The sequence below is a fragment of the Urocitellus parryii genome, chromosome 9, assembly GCF_045843805.1.
Source record: "Urocitellus parryii isolate mUroPar1 chromosome 9, mUroPar1.hap1, whole genome shotgun sequence".
Lineage (NCBI taxonomy): Eukaryota > Metazoa > Chordata > Mammalia > Rodentia > Sciuridae > Urocitellus > Urocitellus parryii.
In genome coordinates this window covers 139,544,065-139,563,769 of record NC_135539.1, presented here as the reverse complement: position 1 = coordinate 139,563,769, position 19,705 = coordinate 139,544,065, and the positions used below count along the sequence as shown (strand labels likewise).

The window sequence follows — 19,705 nt, the reverse complement described above, 5'->3', positions numbered from 1 at the left end:
CCCACTCTGTCATGAGCACAACAGGAAAAAGATAAGTTCTTTCTTCCCTCTCCAGCCTCGAGAATCCCTTCAATACCTTCCACTCCAGCTTGACACCAGGCAGAAAACACGGCTTGCAGGGCACAGCTCAGTATCCACAGAACAAAAAGAAAGGCAAGTTTGGAGCTAAAAGGAAACAAACTAACAGCCCTGAATGCAGAGGCGAGGAGTAGAGATGGAAACCGGAACAGCTACAAGACATGCTTTGAAGGCAGAATCACTGGAACTTGGTGTTAAGACTCCTGTGGGGCTTAGGAGAAATCAGGATGATGCTTCTTCTAAAGAGAAAGGGAAAATTGCTATGGATCAAATGAACTTGGGTGGTTAAGGGTCACATTTTGGACCTATTTCAAATGTTTGGGGCACATTCAGGTCAAGGTGTCAAATGGGCACTGGCCGGCCATACAGACGGTGAGCTTGTCTGAAGATGAAAATAGGTATCCTCAGCATAGAGATGTACTTTAAAGCCACAGGATGAGATGACATCACCTGTACACAGGGAAGGGAGCCATGAGCCATCTGCAGCTGTGCTCCTGAGTTCCTGCCAATCCCCACTCTGTTACCTGGCTGTTAGGACTTTGCTTACTGTCTTATCTGGCCATCATTCAGCTTGTGACCCTGTGCCCCTGCTGCCTTATTTATATTCCCCAAAAAGAAGTGAATCTAACAAGAAAATTTATAAAACTGTTTTTTAAAACTTAATCCCACCATCCTAACATGAATTTTCTGAGTTTTATGGGTCCCCTACCACATGCATAAAAATTTTTACCTAATTATAACAGGGATTTTTAGTCTCTATTTTGGGGAGTCAAGAAAATTTGCAGTTGTAGCTGCAGGAAGGTAACCTTCTATGTTTAACAGGTTACAAATATTTATCAATAAAAAACAGCCAAACCTTTGAGGGCCACATTCTAGTAGGAAAGAGAGATATCATATCATAGTGCTATTCTTCAAAAGGTCATGGCCAATTCCTTCACCTTTTCTTCAATCTGTTCAAAGCAGTAAGGTCAGAAGAGAATGTGAATTATCCAAGCCTCACAGCCTCGGAAGATCCCTGCATCCTCTTCCTTCTTGTCCCTTGGGAGATAGTTCTAAGGATTTCAATGTTCTCTCCAACTCTTGAAGATGCTTGAAAACATTTGTATTTCTCTGGTATCAGAGCTTTCATCTCCCTTCGCCCAGCTCTCCCTTTCCCACATTCTGGTCTCCTGGAATGTCTCTGCAACTCTCTTCCTTTCCTTCTTTTCCATGCACTTTTCACTGACCCTTTACAGAGTGCCTACCATGGGTTACAGGCCAGAGGTTAAACTGAATTACCCACAAGGACCAAGCAGAACAGTGCAGTTCCAACTTTGTTTACATATCAAACATACAAGAACACTCTACTTTTACCAAGAAACGTGCTGATCTAGTTTTTCTTGAAACAGGCTCTTGAGTCATTTTGCAGAATTTTGACACACATAGGGAGGCCAGAACTATTTCATTTTCCTTCTAATTCTACTGTAACGTCAGTAAGTAGTAGAGGACCTTCATCGTGACAGGGAACACAAAACTCTATGAAGGCCACTCTCCAGCGCAGTTTGCCAAGTGGAGCATGGGCCTGGTGTTGCTAGATCTTCTGACTTTTCAGGAGCCAGAAATCCAGGCATTTTTGTGAAAAATCATGTTGTTAAAATGTTAAAAGCTAATTTAAAGGAATTTTAAATGCTGCAAAGGCTAAAGCAACCAAGTTCACAGAATACAGAAGCTTTGCCAGTATGCAGCTTCTGGTGTTATAAATTCTAACAATGTTTATTATGTTTGCTTACTTTACAACATACAGTTATATAATTATGCCTTTGATAAAGATCAATTATCTGTGTCTGAATTCATTTGTCCATATCTATGGTGTGTCCTGTTTCTGGCCCATCTCCACAACACGCCATTAACAGTGCCTTGAGGTCAAACTACCCTTCTCTCCCAGTTCTTCATTCTCCCCATACAAAAGGAGTGGAAATGTGGTGCTTTTAAAACCAAAGCTTAGAGACAAATTAGAGAGAGTGCATTAGCTATAAGGGGCCTAGCACATAGTAGGGCAAGTACAAGTTGTTGCATGAATCATTATTATCATCCAAATAACAGCCACCAGTGCTTCACTACAGTGCATTATCTATATTATCTGGAGGTTTTCCCAGACCAGACCACACAATGCAAAGCAACCCTCGATTCACCCTCTAACACATAACCTTATTTTATTTCTCTGCATAGGACTTAAGTCTTTATAATATAGTCTCGTTTATTTACATGCATATTTTCTGACACCTATCATCCCCCCCGCCAAAGAATGAAAGCTGTAAGAGAACAAGCTTATCTATGTCGTGCTTGGCACGTACCAAGGAAATAATGGATCTAAACCTCCCACCTCCCCAGGTGAGAGGTGATTTGTACGCAGATCTCAATTAAGTATGTTTTAAATTTTATATTTAGATTTCAAGATAATTGTATTTAATTTTTATAAGTTCATAAAGAACCGCTGGGGGGGGGGGGGCAAAATAAAAGTTTGGTTCCATTACCTTAGCACTGTCATTGGCCCGGCATTTTTGCTGCAATAAAAAAGCCACTTCCTATGACACAGGGTCCCCCAAACGCCTGGGTCTGGCCACATCCTGACAGAGACACGGCTCATCAAGGCTAGGCTGGCCACAGTCACAGGAAAAGAAGGGTGCAAGTGGGAGGTCGCTCGACCCCACGGTGGGGAGTCGCCGCCAGAAGGTGTACACCGGGGTCCGGGACCCTCCGCGCGGAGGCGCGCAGCTGCAGGAGCCGGCCCAGGAGTCCCCGCCCCGGGGCTCCCCTCCACCGCGCCCCGCTCCTTCCACCCTAGTCCCGGTCGCCCTGCGGGGTCAAACCCGCGCAGCCCCAGCCCTGCGGGTTCCACGTTCCCGAGCCCCGCCCGCGCGTGGAGAGGCGGCCTAGGCGCCCGCGGGCGGCGGCCAGGTGGGAGGCCCCCCTCCCGGGGACGCCGCGGTCCCGGAGCCCCGCCCCGGCCCCGCCCCCGGCCCGCCCCGGCCCCGCCCACTCCCCGCGAGCCTGCACCTCTCGGTCCCCGCCAGCGGCTCATTCTGCTGCGGCTGCGCCTGCTCGTCCTCTCGTCACCGGTGCCGCCATGCCCGGAGGGCTCCTTCTCGGGGACGAAGCTCCCAACTTCGAGGCCAATACCACGATCGGACGCATCCGGTTCCACGACTTCCTGGGAGACTCGTAAGTGGCCTCCGTGCGGCCGGGGCTCCGAGGCGCTTCCCGGTTTCCCCTTCCTCCTGCGCCCGCGCGGCCCCCTGCGCGCCGCCCCCTGCGCGCCGCCCGCCGCACCGGTCCCCGCACGTGCCCGCCGCGGCGTGTCCCCTGCGCCGCACCTGCCAGCGCTGCTGCCGCCGCGGCCCGCGGTCCTGCGCGGTCGCTGGGCCCCGGCTCGCCAGGGGAGGGGAGACCCGGGCCTCGGCGGGTGCTGGCCCTGGAGGTGTAGTGAATTGGGCGAGCAACGCGGCCCGAGGAGGGAGCGCGGGGAAGGGACCGGCGGTCACTTCCCGGGACTAGTGGCGGGTCCCACAGACCTCCGTTCCTCTGTCCTGGAATTTGCTTCCTGGGGGAGGTGGGTGCCCAAGGCCCAGGTGGGAGGACACGGCCCGGGTTATCTGAGGGTTCTGCTCACGCAGTGGGGTTGGCCGATTTCTGGACACAGCGTAAAATTTAAAACCGCTCGCTGGCTGAAAGAGCTTTTGTTCAGGGCCTCCTTCGATGGCCAAGATATGATTTGGTAACAGTTTTCGGAGGAACCCAGACCGCGCAGTGGGTACGTGTGTCCTTCATTCCAGAACTTGCAACACTTGGAGGGAAGTAGCCACAGAGGTGCCAGGACGCGGTAACTCCCCACCCGGAGGCCCTTTTGTTTCCCAGTGGTCCCCTCCCCCTTCGGCCAGCACATGGCCTCGCTGGCCAGATTGACCCGTGATCTGGCCTGGCATTCTGTCATCATAATACCTAGGAATAAACTGATGACACCCTTTTTTACAGCTCCTGAATCAGCAAAGTGTGAGATGTTTGGTTACAATCAGAAACATTCCAGAGGAGTCTAGTTCTATTTAGTTTTGGAGTTTTATTGACCTTTTTAAACCCCTGCTCCCAGGCTGGAAAATTCCTCCTGGATTTGTGTCCCTTTTGTATCCAGTGTCCATGCATATATATGCAGAGTGACAGAGAAGCTTATGGAAGGAATCAATAACTGGTCAGGCCTGTAGAGAGAACCTGGGAAAGATTCTTACACAATAGGCCCTCCCAACAGCTTTCAACCTCTTAAGTACCTTCTCCGCTTTCTGATTAGAGGTAATATTCAGAAAATAAAGGGCTAGGCTAGAAAAGGGGTGACCTTGCAGCAGAAGAGAACTTTAAAAATAGACTATGGCCAGTTCAAACTCCAAGTATAAGTATTCATCTCTTTCCAGTGTGTTCCTTCCCACACCCCATGAAACAAAATCTCACCAGAACTCTTAATTTTGTATGGATTAGAGATACATATTAAAGCATATTTATATTTACTGTAGCAACAATTATGACCCTTGTTTAAGCCTTCCATACTTTTCTGATTGTTTGTGATCACTTAATGGCCTCTGGTTTTGATTAAAAGAGTTATCTTTTTAGGGAGCCACAAATAGGAAGAAATATTGCGTCTACAAACAGATACACAAGTCTGCCTAGGGTCAGGCATGGCAGTGCCAACCCTGCCTAGAAAAGAAGTTTTAGGCCTTCATATTATTAAGAATAGCCTTTCCAAAGGCCATTCTGTATTAATCTCAAGTCAGACTACCAATTTCTGATCCAGGTGTTCATCTTGGAGAAAAAAAATAAATTAACCCACCCTGAAATTCGGAAACAAAGGGCTTTTCAGTACTGTGTTCTGGGAGTTTACAGAGCCTTGTCACTTCTGTGTGTGCTCGGGCAGCTTCTTCATAGCACATCTTCACTGAACCAAACATCTTTACCAGGGTCTTTCTGGGACTTTCTCTTAAAGGGGGAAACCTTTTGTGTTTTGAAAATGAGGAAGGAAGGAAATGGAATAATGTAACTGAATTACTCTTGAATTAAGAGCAGCAACAGGGCAGTAAAGTATTAGGGGAAGGCAGGCCAAGAAGATGGAGGGTCTTCTAATGAAGTGACTTAAAACCAGTTCCCCACCATGAGTCAGCAGAACTGTCTCTTGACTCACAATGGAAAAAGACTTCCACTTTCTAACTCATTGCCCCTTTGACACTAAGGGAAGAATCGCCCTGTTCAGTTTTTCACAAATTCTGAAGTCTTTTTCTTATTTCTCATCTGATCCTTTCATAAAATCTAAGGCCTGGATGTTACTCAGAGCTAGATTATTGCCTGTTATTAAAAACTAAACATGCCACACACCTCTCACCTCTACAGTAAGCATCGCTCCTTCCCCAACTTGCCTTCATCCTGTTTGGAGGCCTTTTCCTCCCCTGAAGTTTTGGGAGTTGAGTGGCAGGTGGAGGTGGGAAGGAGGTACCCTCGTGTGTTCTGTTCTTGATGCTCAGGAAACTTGCCAAGCTTTGGGAAAGTCAGCTTGGATCAGTAAAGTAGCTTTACAAGAGTTTATATCCACTCTTTGAAGAAACCAAGTGTCAACCTTAATTTTACTTGTAAATGGAGGATAGAAGCCTATTTGTTTTAGATTACATAATCTTGTTTATTAATGCAGTCAGGCATCTGCTTGCATTTGGGACATTTGGGGAGCTGAATGTCAACATCTATGCTAGGGGAAAAAAAAGCCACTTAAGTAGCACAGATTTTACTAGCCAAAAGAGTCAGGGTGGCTCCACAGTTATTAAAGAAGGGAACACCCTGAATATTTGATTGAACTGTCAGTAGAGTCTTTTCTGGAGCTGGGATTGGAAAGTATTTCTCAACCAAAAGGTTTAAAAGCAAATGTCTTCATAACATTCTTTTAAAAAACAAAGAATGGAGGGGCCTGGTTTAACCCAGATGCTGTGTGGCTTCTTGCGCTGCACAGTGTTTGACGCTTCACTCAGTGGTGACCTCATCTTCCTTTCAGATGGGGCATTCTCTTCTCCCACCCCCGGGACTTCACCCCTGTTTGTACCACCGAGCTTGGCAGAGCTGCAAAGCTGGCACCAGAGTTTGCCAAGAAGAATGTTAAGTTGATCGCCCTCTCCATAGACAGCGTGGAGGACCATCTTGCCTGGAGCAAGGTACAGTTCTGTGATGTTTGAAATGTATATCTGGCCCTCTGTTGTCCTCCCAAACAACTCCTAAATTCTTGGTGTCATCCAGTTGATAAGTGTCTTTTTGTATGCTAACAAGTTGGCAGATGGCTGCCAGGCCCCTTGGTAGCTTCAAACAAGAGCTGATCTTTGGAAAGAGCCAGGCAGGATTAGAGGATTGGGACTTTCTGCCCCACCTCCCAGCCTCTAGGGAGGGGAAAGTCTGAAGGTTGAGACATCACCCATGTCCAGCGATTTAACCAACCCTGCCTGTGTAATGAAGCTTGTGTAAGAACCCAAAATGACTGGGTTCCAGGAGCTGCAGAATAGCAGCTGGAAGGTGTGCCTGGGGACAGCATGGGCTTCCCCGGTCCTCACCCTATGCAGCTATCCCTCTGTGTCTTTTATAATAGCCTTTTTAGTAAGTCAGTAAGTGTGAAGGTACCCCTGAGTTCTGTGAGCTACCCTAGCAGAATAAACGAAAAGATTGGGTCATAGGCCACAATTTACAGCCCATAAGTCAAAAGCACAGGTGCAGCAACCTGGAACTTGCAGTTGGCATTGGAGGAAAGGGGCAATCTTATGGGACTGAGTCCTCAGCTTGTGACATATGATGCTGTCTCCAGGTACACATAGTTTCAAAACTGAGTTGAGTTAGAGGTCACCCAGCAGGTGTCAGAAGCAGAATTGATTGGTTGTTAGTGGGGAGAAAGCCCCACATACTTCTTGGTGACCAGAGGTTTTAAAAGTCTCCTGTGTTGATTGTTCAATGAGAGAATAGAGGCTGTGTGTCAAGTAAATTGTATCAAGTAGCTTGGTTTTGAGGTAAAGGTACAAGTGAATCTCAGGTTCAAACTGGTTATTTGAAAATCTGACTTGGATGTCACAGTGACCTCGACATTTCTAAACCCAGTGGCTCTGTGTCAGCCAGTGGTGATTACCAGTAGCATCCAGCCCAGCCCATCATCCTGTGTCCTGAAACGTGTCCCCTCCTGGCTTGTGGGATGCCACGTCACTGTTCTGCCCCTCAGAACGAGTCTGATTCTTCTTCTTCATCTCCCGGCCCTTAATGTCTGCTGAAGTTGCCCAGAGCTTCTTCCTTGTGCCACTTCTAACATCTGTACTCTTTCCCTTGGTGATTCTCAGGTTTCATCTCTCCTTGCTTCCAGGAGGGTAAAGCCACTTGGCATCTCCGTGGGCTGTCCAGTCATCTCAAGCTGAGCATCTCTCAAAATAGTCCCATTCTTCAACCCAGGGTCTTACTCTTCTTAGCTAATGGCAACTACATTTTTGTAGTTACTCAGGCCAAAAGTCCAGGAGCCATTCTTAATTCCTCTTATTTTTTTCACACCACTTGTCTGATTTATCCACAGATTTGTTGGCTCCAGTTGCAAAATCTATCCAGATTCGTGTTGGGAAGACTTGCTCTTCAGATACATTTAAGCAGCTTGACTTTGGGGGCCTCAACTCAAAGGGCACCCCATTAAAACCTTCCTTAGACCTCCCTGTCTGTAATTACAGCTCCACTCCCTCTCCCTTCTCCTCAGTACTTGTGACCAACTAGAACACACTGTGCTCTTTTATTGACTCACTCCTTCCCACTGGAGTGGAGCCCAGCAGGGGTGGACTCCTGTTTTGTCCACCCCTGAAACAGCCCCAGACTCGGTGCAGCTCAGGCAGTCAGGCGGTGTTTGTGGAATGAATGAACTAAGGAAATTGTCTGCTTGCAGCAGAAGTGTTTACTTGGGACCTAAAATTTGGTCGTCTAAATAGAACTTGAAGGCATTTTAAGGACTTTGCTAAATGTGCTGCCAAGTAATAGCAGCTCCCTTTGAGGAGAGCTTTCCTGTGTGCGAGGGTCTGACGAGCGTGTAGGACTAAGTCAAGGACACCCTGATGACTTGTGAGTGCTCACCAGGGCTGTATCCCGTGGCCAGATCACACCAGTCAATCTGAAAAGTTTAAGATCAGAAGAAACATGTTCAGGAAGAAAAAGGGCCATTATCTTCCTTTAGGTGGTTTTTTGTTTGCTTGTTTCATTCTTTATGATATTTGGCAGTGAATAACCAGTGTTTCTTAAGGTGTCTCACAGGCAATTTTGGAGACATTTACCCAAGACTGCCTAGCTAGAAAATGGTGCTGGTGGGATTTGAACTTCAAACTGAGGTTCTCTTTGGTACTAAATGGTGAAGAGTGGAACTGGCCAGATCTTGTATAGGATAAAGCTGAAGCCTATGTTCTTCAGTGTCCAGGGTATGATGTGCATGCTGCCTTTTATGCAAGGGGCAATCATTAAGCAAGAGTGGTATAAGGCCTTGTAAAGTATAGGAGCACACCCAGGTTCATTACTTCTGGTGAACTTCACAGTTGTAATTGAATCAGAAATTAGGCCAAGACTCTGGCATAGAACTGGTTATGTAAGAAACCTCCAGGTGCCTCCAACACGAAGCCACACTGGTTATTCCTGGTTGTGGTGACTTGATAGGCATCCAGTGATGACAGAGTTCAGGTAATAAAATTAAGAAATACGTCAAAATCTGTTGTCACCCATTTCAGAGTTCATTAGTTTTATCCTGTCTTTGTTGAGAAATGCAAAAAGGTTTTGTACCTGCTGTGCCATGACCTGTTTTACTTTTAAGGCTCCACGTGAATTGTAAATAGACTCTTATTATTTTTTGTACTGGGGGTTGAGCCCAGGGCCTCTGCATGCAAGGAGGCAGTTGCTCTACGGCTGAGGTATACTCCCAGCTTGTTTTATTTTAAGACAGGACCTCACTAAGTTGACCAGGCTGATCTCAGCGGGGATGGCAGACGGGTGCACACCGCTCTCTCCCCAATTTCAAGTCCTCGTTCTCTTTACTTCCTAAATCTACCCAGCTCAGTTCTTCACCCTCCTGCACTAGCTCGTGCGTGAAGCTGCCTCCAGGTCCCATTCATAGTTCTCTCCGTCCTAGAATGCCTGCCTTTCCCAGTGGAGGACCTGGCTCCTCCTCCGAGGGCCCACTCAGAAGTCTGCCCCTTCCTTGGAGCCTCCGCAGCTCAGCTGTGCTGTGAGGATGTCAGTTGCTGCCACCTTGTGTAGGTCCCTTTGAGGCTGAGCCAGGTGGTACTTACCTGTATCCCACCTCTGTCGCTGGGCTGCTCGGCCCACTTGAGTGCCCTCTCAGCTCCATCAAATAATGCAACTGAATTTCCTCCAGAAGCCTGAGGGAGAGCAAAGAAGACATGAATGAAGTTTTCCTAGGGAGAGGGAGGTGCGTCCGTCTCTTTCCTCTAGTTCAGACTTAAAATGCTTTACCTTTTGCTTGTCCATTCTGTGTTTCTTTTTAAGTTTTGTGACATACACGCTCTTCTCAATATCTGTCTTGTAGCCTGATACCTAAGTCACGGGGCTTTTAGGTGGGGACCAGATCCATAGAATTCTCTTTACATGTGACATCATTTCTGGATGTTTGCTGTGAATGATTCCATTGTTTCTGGTGTTCTTTGTAGTGTTCTAGAGTTCCCTTCTATTGGAATCTAACCCTTTTAAAGCTGAACTGCCTTCTCAAAGCATAAAAGCATGCAGAATTTAAGAGAATTGGGCCTAAAAAGGGCTTTGGCCGTATACTCTGCTGTTATTCCTGTCTGAATAATTGGAACAAGAACTGTTTATTCATTCATCATCATATTAAACTTGCTTGGAGAAAATTAAGCTTACTTTCCCTGCCTTGCAAGATCATGGCCATGAACTGATGAAATTCATTGTGTGTCAGGTTTAGAATTCTCTGCCCGCTTTCCTCTGCCTTCCAGGATATCAACGCTTACAATGGTGAGGAGCCCACAGAAAAGCTACCCTTTCCCATCATTGATGATAAGAATCGGGACCTCGCCATCCAGTTGGGAATGCTGGACCCAGCAGAGAAGGACGAAAAGGGCATGCCTGTGACCGCTCGTGTGGTGAGTTTAGTGACAGCCACACATCCATCTGCATGCTCAAGCCCACTGGAGGAAACAGGAACGTCCACAACTACGAAATCGCTGTGTATCAATTATGAGATGCTAATGCAAAGTGGCCAAAATACTCACCTAAATTGTTAAACTGCCACTTCATAGCTCTTGGAAATCCACAGACTAACAAGTAGTTTGTCCTAAGATGTCATCTAGAATTAAGGAACGTTTTTATAGCCCTCCTGACGGCTCTGTCTTTAAAGTTGGGGGCCATATCCTCCCTCATAAGACAGCTCAGTGTTTTTAATCCTTATTTGTCTGTCTTCTACCCACTAGGGAGCAAGCCCAATCCCATCTGCACAAATGTACAACCGTTAGTATTATTTTCTGGTATTCACCCCTAATTTTGGCATAGACCTCCCAGGGCCTTTTCTGAATTAAGTGTGCAGATTGGTTCTTCCTGGGATAGCCAGGGCCAAATACAATTTCCTTCTCCAAGTTTGGAACAGTAACATGGAGAAGAAAACAGATGGCAGTTTGGTGTACAGAAGCTTTGTTTCTGTTTTTGTTTTGACATGCTTGAGCACTTTTACCGACTGCAGAGCTTTCTAGGTGGCTTGAATAATCAAAAGCACTGAAAGAACTCTTTGTATTTATGCTCCTTTCTGTGCTTTGCAGGTGTTTGTTTTTGGTCCTGATAAGAAATTGAAGCTTTCTATCCTCTACCCAGCCACCACTGGCAGGAACTTTGATGAGATTCTCCGAGTAGTTACCTCTCTCCAGCTGACAGCAGAAAAGAGGGTCGCCACCCCGGTTGATTGGAAGGTAAAGCTGTTCCCAGGGCAGACCCCCGACTTGCCTGGAAGGCCTGAGCAGGACTCGGGTCTGCGTGACCCGGGGCTCTGTTTCCAGTTCCATGCACTCTCAAGGGTTTTTCCTCATGGCTGAGTTTAAGATTTGCCACACGGTCTTTCCACTTTCATATGTTGTAATGTATAATATGTAACTCCCTAGTCGCTTTCTGACTTTTAGATAATTTGGACAAATGAATTGGTTATGGTGATTTCTTTCTTTTTTTTTTAACAAGTTGAGCATCCCCAATCCAAAATGCCCCCAAGTCTGGAACTTCTTAAGGACATGGTACATTTTAGATTTCAAATTTTTGAGTTAGGAATCATCAGGCAATAAAGCTCATAAAAATATTCCAAAATCTGAAATACTTCCGTCCCCAAGCATTTCAGATGGGGAGACTCAACAGGATTGGGGGGGGTACTTTTATCTAACCCTTGCCTGATGACAGAATATTTCTAACAAAATCTGGATTGGTTATTTTTCTCAAGTCATGGCTGTAAAAGTGTTAGTGTATTCATGTAGTAAGCATTTCATTTTCCTTAAGCTTCCATCTTTTAAACCTATGTAGAAGGCTCTGAAACTTATTCCTAAAACACTGAAGATATCTGCAGCTATTTTGGACATGGATAATATCCCAAAATTATCTTCATGTCACTACAGTTTTTATAATATGCTGCCCTGGATGCCAGGTTTTATTTTTTCTGACAGGCAAATCATTGTAAATTCTGTATCCATTAGTGAAGCACATTTATCAGGCCCAGGCAGTGAGCACTGGGGAGCTAGCGGTGAGCAGAAGAGCCTGCAGTCTCTGCCCCGTGGACTTACTGTCCAGTGGGCGGGCACAGCAGTAGACAGGACTGTGGCCTGTGAGCCGTGACCACCAGTGCTGCCAAGGGTGGGGGAGGAGAGCTGGCTTTGTGGTTGGCCACCATGGGGAGGACATGAAGCAGGTGGGTGACGGGCATCCAGAGTGAGGGAAGAGCCGTCTGAGAGCGGTGGGAGGGACAGGAGGGGGCAGGGGACTAGAGCAGGGATCAGGCCAGGTCCATCCCACGGGGTGTGGCAGGCCACTGGTGGCTTTAAGACAGGACTGCCCTCGATGGGAAATGCTTCCCTCACAAAAGGGTCAGAGAGCCACTGCAAACACAGAATTCCTCCGAGGGCAGCAGGGTACTGAGGGCGCCATCGGCCCACGCTGCCCTCCCAGGGTCCCGCCACTGACCTTCAGCATTACTGTGAGGCTGCTTCTCACCCTTTCCAATGGCTCTCGACAGGACGGAGAGAGTGTGATGGTCCTGCCCACCATCCCTGAAGAGGAGGCCAAAGCACTGTTCCCTAAAGGAGTCTTCACCAAAGAGCTGCCTTCGGGCAAGAAGTACCTGCGCTACACTCCCCAGCCCTGAGGCTGTCTCCGCCTGGGCTGTGCCCTGCGGCAGCTCCCCAGGGACATCCAGTGATCACGGTGCGGTTGTGGGTCGCTCTGCTTCTGGCTTCTTCAGTGACGTGGCACGAACACCCCTCGGGACCCCACTCTGTGCCTTCACCAGCAGTGTTCCGCTCACACGTCCCAGCTCTCGGAAATAGGCTCCGTGTTTGAGACTCAGATCTGGTTGGGTCTCCGCGGGTTTGTGTTCAGTGTTACTGGTGGTTGGTTGTGGAGGAAGCTTGCTTCATGCCTTCGCAGGATGACTAACGTGTGCAGCTGTGTTGATCTGGTTTTCGCCTGTCACCCATTCGGGGAGTGTTAGAATGGACGCTCAGCCTCCTCTGTAACCGCTCAGCCTCCTCTGTAACCGCCTCAGTGTATGGCCCGGAACTTGAAGTAACCCAGACATTCTTTAATATTCAGTGTTTTGATCACAACTTGGGGGCAAAACTTTTCAATTCTGTACTTTTCTAGTAGATAATTGAAGTGGGAAGACAAGGAGAGGCATCTATATTTTGCTGTTAAAAAAATTTTTTTTTTCAATCAATTTCTTTCAAAAAGGGAGGCTGCGGGGGCTGGGCTGGGGCTCAGTGGTGGAGCCCTGGTCTGGCATGTGTGAGGCCCTGGGTTCACTTCTCAGCACCACATGAAAATAAAGGTCCACTGACAACTAAAAAATACTTTTCAGAAAGAGGGCGGGGAGCCTGCAGAGGAGATCTTTGCCTGCCGGGGATGTCCCTGTGGGTGTGAGCAAGACAAGTGCCAGGTGCCCTCCGCAGAGTGTCCCCACACTCGGGCTGCTCTTGGTTGATGATGCGCGTGTGGGAGGGCCCACTGAAGGGAGGCGGGGGAGAATGTGTATCATGGAACTGTCCTTGCAGTGGGTTGCTGTTTTCTAAATTTTGCTTTTTGGGGATCAGAAAATAAAATCCTTTGTTGAAACTGGATGAGAGAATTCTCATTGTGTTGTTGCATTTTAAAAGCGTATTTTGGACTCCAGCCCCGAAGTATGTTCACCAAAGACAGTGGAGGACGGCTGGGGGCCCAGGGGCCTGTGGTTCCACACACACTGTGGCCCACTCTGTCCCTTCGGGTTTCCCACTCGGGTCCTAGAGTTCTGTGACTGTGATCCCCGGTACAAGGACCATGACCTCATCCTAAATGGAATGGCTGGGCTTAAAGTCGACCTTGAGGACCATGATAATGGTGCATCCACGCTCCCTCAGACTTAATTAGACTGTGCCAGCTGTCCCATTTGTGGGCCTCAGTCTGGTTGGGCTGTTACAACAAAGACACCTTAGGTTGGGTGGCTGAAACAGTAAAGATCACTTCTCACCATCCCGTAGACTGGGAAGCCCAACATCAGGCAGTCTGTCTGGTGCGGGCGTGCTTCCTGGCTCGTGGACAGCTGTCTTGTCCGATCCTTACTTGACCAACAGAGGATGATCTCTCCTGCAATCCCAGTCATCAAGGGCCCCATCCTCAGGCTGCAACCTGAATTTTGAGGGGAACATTCCATCCAGAGCACCAGGTACCTGGCTTCCTTTGTATGAAACTCCTCATCTTTTTATTAAACAGAATTACATAGAACATGAACCCCAGTGCCATCTGTTTGACAAGTCATTGAGTTTAGTTGCCTTGATTTCTCTGCATGTAAAACTTGAGTGACACTAAGAATGTTTGACACGTAGGTGAAAATCCCAAGTTGCTCAATATTCTGGGGAGTGCCAGCCTCGGCTAAGAACTGGTGACTCTGACTGTGCCCCGGGCCTGTGGCTCTCTAGCTTAGGTTCCTCATTGCTCCCCTCCCTTTGACGTCTGCCTTCTTCAGTCCTTGCCTCATGGAGAGTCTGGCTTCAGCTTTCTCTTCTGACAGTGCAGAGTCTGAATCTCCAATATTACGCAGACTCTTAAAGTTAATCGTCTGACATTCATTTGCCCTTGAATAAGCAAACAGAATCACGTCCTTCAACTTTTCCCCAACCTCAGTAAACCTATTGCTCCTCACCACTCAGGCATCCGAACCTTGGTGTTCCATTCAGCTGTCTCTTCTCCACACTTTGATGCCATTTAAAAATGCTGGAAGAGCCCAAGGAAAAGAGTCATGTACCCTCAAATCACGTGCTGGTGCTTTCACTAAACAGCTTAAAACCATGACACTGCAAGTGGTCCTTTGCAAATATAAAATATTCCATAATGAATATGCATTTTTAGGGCAGAAGTGAGCCCAGGTACACTTTAAATACACTATCAGACAGGAAAGGTAGAGTTCCCTTATTGAAAATAGAAAAAGTTATATTGTGTTTCCAAGAATTTATTCATTGAAAGTGAATTCACATGATCATCGCAGCTATGTGAGAAACAAGGAATTGGAGGGGCAGTTCACCGGACTTCTCAAGAATCATGAGATGTGTGGGCTGATGGCCTTCTGAGTGATAAATGTGGAACTGATCATGTCAAAAGTCTGGTCTCACCTTCAACTTCCACAGGAAGGATGGAGATCTGCAGAGAAGCTTGGAGGAGGTACACCAGCAACAATGGCCAGGTCAGAATGGCCACTCAAGCTGCCAGTTCCTGGGCACAGTGAACTGTCAGTCATTTACTCCCTTAGGTGTCCATTGACTCCATCTCTGAAGTCGTGCAAATTGCAGAGCAACTTTGATTCTGGTTTGAAGGACAAGGATATATTAACTGGTTAAAAGATCATTATCACCCTTTTGTTACTGGTTGGGTCAGAAATGGGCACGTGATTTGCTCCTTGCCTGTGAGATACAAATATGCCCCGCATAGTAGAGATAACGTGTTCTGCCAGCAGAGTTGGACAGCACGCGTCTGTTTTCCACCCCTATGCCCTCCGCCTACCTTTGTGGACCCCGAGTTTCAGTATGCACTAAAGCGTCTGAGGAGCCCATCAAAATGCTGAGCCCAGGGCCCATTCCCAGAGACCAACACCTCAGATGGCCACAGCTCCATTGTTAACAGCCCGGTGATGGTGATGCCGAGCCCGGTGGGCACTACGGTGCCCACTGCCCTCCCAGACCTGAAGAAGAGCACCTGACTGTGATAAGGGTAGCAAGGTCAGGTGCCAGGTCACCTCAGGATGAGCCCGGGGACAGCTCTGGCCACGTGGCAGTCTGGCCTGGAGGGGTCCCTTCCTGACAGAAGGCAGAGCCTTGCCCTCCTCCTGAGAAGCAAAGTGGAGGCCGGGTGTTACAGGTGCTTTGTGGCCAGGAGAGGGAAAGGCCAGGGATGAAGGAGGAGGCTCTTCAGGAGCAGCAGCAGCAGTGGCCCTGTCCCCTGTGGGTTGTGGGTGGTGCTCCTGCAGGGCTTCCCACCAGCAGCCCCACCCCCACAGAGACGCCAAAGGCAAGGTTCTCCTTTCCTTCTTTTCTCACCTTGCTATGACCTCCCTGGGTGTCATGTGATCTTCAAAGTCTCACTGAGATGCGAATGATTCTAAAACATCATAAAAAGTCAACCACAACACGCAACTTTATTCAACTTTTAAAAATAAAATGAAAAGTGACAACCAACAGGACTGGGAACGTAGGAATGTTAACTCCTCAACTTTGCTTTCCGTGACCAAGACTGGATCACGGTCCACTTTTCAGTGTTCCCCAGACTGGGGAGGGGAGAGTAACTGGACTTTGAAAAATATCAGGAGGCATTAATTATAGTAATTTCACAAATAAAACTTGCAGGTCTTAATGCCTTAGAGAGTAATGCATTAATTGTACAACACATTTGATAACTTACTCTCGGCTAGAAGAAGGGTGTCATTTGGTAGGCCATGAGTTTTAAGGTACCTTACAAGTAACTGAACAAGTCACGTACACTATACAACTACTGAGAATCGGTTTTTACAGCGGTCCATCCACTGCTTGCAGAAGAGATCCAGCAGTGAGCTGTTTCAGCGGTTTCTAAGAAAATCCTTGTCAGGTAATCCTTCAGCACTCGAACCAGGACAGCAGCGCAGCCTTTAACCCGACTCCACACATCACATTTGTGTCAATGCCCTTTTCGAAATTGGTACCTAGTGTCCTGCTACAAAAGAAGGTCAAAAGTAAAATATTAGACTATGAACATTTCATTTACCTGCTAAGTGGAACCAGAAAACTTACTGAACAGTTCCCTTTTTAATATCTGGAACATTCCCCCTTAAAACATCTGACTTTGAGTCATGCATTGTAATTAACTACATGTGCATCTCTGCACTGGAAGGAGATTCTATCAGTCTGTCAAAAGGTGTGCTTCAGGAAAAGAAGCACCTTATGAAAGTTAAGTTCCATTTACTGTATGGTTGACTGCAGAGACTGGAAACTTTGTTTCATTCATTGGTGAAATGAGAGTTTTGGGTTTTTATTTTTGTTTTTAATAATTGGGCCTGGAAAAGAGAGTAACAGATGAGCTCAATTCCTTGGCTCTCAATTAGATTTCCACCTGTGAAATACAGTCCCTTAAAGAGAAAGGAGAGGATGGCCCCAGGAGGGCTGCATAGAAAGAACCAAGTTGCTTTGTTTGAAGAACTATTGACCATGACCCTGATCAGTGCACCTTTCCCTCCCCCAACAAATACACTGCCAACCACCTTGAGGATCAGAAATGACAGGAGGAGGACCAAAATTTTTCTTAGAAGGGTCTTAAGGTGGCCATCTGGTGGGGATGGGGTGGGCCACAGGCCTGCTCTTAAAGCTGCAGTTGCATGACAGATGCAAGTTTATTTGGGGTGACCTGACGTCTAGCTTAGAGACTGGCAGGAGGTAGGGCACTGAAGGCCCCTGAAGCCTACACCTAGCTCTGTCGCCTACCTGGCCCCACTCTACATTGGCCCAGCACCTGCTGCGCCGTCAGAGCTACTGCGCCTCCACTCTGCCCAAACACGGGCAGATGGGCTCTGCTGGGGGGCTAGCAGAGACCCTAGAGCCACAGCATTGCGGGCAGCGCCCACCCACCAGACTCGTCTCTGCCCTGTCCCGGTCCATCGTGACAAGCCCCCTTCCCTCCCCAGCTCTAGCCCTGGTTTCCAGCACTCCTCAGTCTTTCCTAAACTAGCCATGATTGCTGAGGAACGTAGAAAAAGACGTGGGGGCCAAAAATACAGGACTTTCCATTTTAAAAATGTTTGGTGATTTCCTTAAAAATTCATGCAAGTTCGCCATCCTACTCCATAATGTTCACTTTAATATAAAACACTTTAAATAACCTAAGAGTTAAAAGATCTTTCAGCAAAACTGATACCGTAGGCAGATGCCCAAGGTCAGTGTGCAGCCACACACCCTGGCCCAGTGCCCTACATCCAAGAGAGTGCAGAGTCCAAAGGCAGGAGGAGCATGGGCACCCTGACACTAGTGTCCCAGCTCCACCCTGATCCCACAGAGCCTCACTTTTTAACTTAATACCAAGGGAAGAGATCAAGGAAGGGGAAATTGGGTGGAAAAATTACTTATTTCATAAATACTCTATAATTTTAATTTTTTTTTTAAAGAGAGAGTGAGAGAGGGGAGAGAGAGAGAGAGAGAGAGAGAGAGAGAGAGAGAGAGAATTTTTAATATTTATTTTTTAGTTCTCGGCGGACACAACATCTTTGTTGGTATGTGGTGCTGAGGATCGAACCCGGGCCGCACGCATGCCAGGCGAGCGCGCTACCGCTGAGCCACATCCCCAGCCCTATAATTTTAATTTTTAAGTAATCCAGATGAGCTTTATCTCAATTTGTCCAAATTAATGAGCTGCAGCAAGGGGCCTCTTTCCTCAACACCTGCACATTGCTCCTTGACCTCACAGTCCACCTTTGCTCTGCAGTTTAATGCAAAAAGAAAAACATTTTCAGAGTGCCAAGTTCATTACCATATCTTTTCTCTTCCAGTTGTATTCTTTCTTGGTCGTTCGAAGAGCAGTGTTGACTAAGGTGAACCAAGTGCATGCATTGAACAGGAAAAAAAAATGCATTAGAATGAATTTAAGAGTAAAGACAACAGAAGAATATTCAAAGTATAGATCTGCTTTCTCCTATAAGCCTCCCTCACCCCTTTCATTCTCCCTTCCAAATGGGCTCTTCACTTTCTTCCCTCAGAGGTTTCTAAGAGGCTTGCAAAGCCCAGCACACAGGCTGACAAAAACCCAATGATAAGGTAGGTCTCACAAACACTGAAGTGGGCTGGGTAAAGGCAGGAGGGAGCATTGTGGACTGCGGCAGATGAGGAGCATCTGTCCCCTCTACAGAGGCCAGGTGGTACTCTGTCTCACTAATTGTCACACAGGAATGAGGGCTGAGTGTCGGCAGATCTCGTATTGCAGGGGAAAAAAAAAAAACTCAAAATCTGCATTTTAAAAAGGTGAAACTTCTTTCTACATGTTCCCATGTGGCAACTAATTTTAAAATGTTTAAGAAAATATGTGTGTGGGTCCGACACAGTGTACTGGCTAGATCCCATTCACAGGCTCACCATGTGGGACTTTTCACTCAAACCCACTAAGGAATACAGAGTAATGTGTTTCCCTTTGAATAAAAATGATCCCAAGCCAGGCACAGTGGCACACACCTATGATCCCAGTAGCTCCGTAGGCTGAGGCAGAAGGATCACGAGTTCAAAGCCAGCCTCAGCAATGGCAAGTCACTAAGCAACTCAGTGAGACCCTTTCTCTGAATAAAATACAAAATAGAGCTGAGGATATGGCTCAGTAGGCCAGTGCCCCTGGGTTCAATCCCCGGTACCGCCCCCCCCCCAAAAAAAAAAAGATTCCAAAGGGCCTAGTGGAAGTAGGAGGCCTCAGGCCCAAGAACCACAGGGCCTGTTCCCTGCTTTCTGATTCGACTCAGTCGCCCTCAGGGTACCCCAAGGGGCCAATAGTAAGCCCTGAGTCCCCAGCCACCTTGCCACAGACCACTGTGTTCCTAAGTGGCTCTGAAGCAGCAGGGCAGGACAGGGTAATAATGGTCATCTCAGGGCCAACTTGGAGAGTCGACCCAGATGCAGAGGGGGTTCCCTAAACACAGTGCTGCCTGCGACCCCAGAACAAGGGATGGAATGTGAGCCACAGGGGTGCCCGAGGTTCAAATTGTTGTTGAGGGAAAATGACAAAGACTTATTTAATGCCTGCCTCTCCTCCTCACCAACTTAGTGCACAGCTCGAAGTAGGGCTGCATCTTACAAGAACTAGGCAAATGAGAAATAGTGACCTATAAACATTTTAA

The 19,705-nt window shown here is 47.5% G+C and overlaps 2 protein-coding genes across 2 annotated transcripts in view; one reads left to right on the top strand and one right to left on the bottom strand.

Moving 5' to 3' along the window:
* The first annotated feature begins 3,110 nt into the window (after positions 1 to 3,110).
* Positions 3,111 to 13,457, top strand: Prdx6 (peroxiredoxin 6). Its single transcript, XM_026388454.2, has 5 exons — positions 3,111 to 3,279; positions 6,134 to 6,290; positions 10,095 to 10,241; positions 10,911 to 11,057; positions 12,359 to 13,457. The coding sequence occupies exons 1-5, from the start codon at positions 3,185 to 3,187 to the stop codon at positions 12,485 to 12,487; spliced, it is 675 nt and encodes a 224-aa protein (XP_026244239.1). The 5' UTR covers positions 3,111 to 3,184; the 3' UTR covers positions 12,488 to 13,457.
* A 2,006-nt stretch (positions 13,458 to 15,463) lies between these two features.
* Slc9c2 (solute carrier family 9 member C2 (putative)) overlaps positions 15,464 to 19,705 on the bottom strand; it is a 55,005-nt gene continuing 50,763 nt past the window's right edge. The window contains exons 26-27 of the mRNA XM_077802956.1: positions 18,358 to 18,413; positions 15,464 to 15,568 (exon numbers count right to left, since the gene is read on the bottom strand). Of these exons, the coding sequence (XP_077659082.1) occupies positions 15,464 to 15,568; positions 18,358 to 18,413 (161 nt within the window). The remainder of the gene's footprint in view (positions 15,569 to 18,357; positions 18,414 to 19,705) is intronic.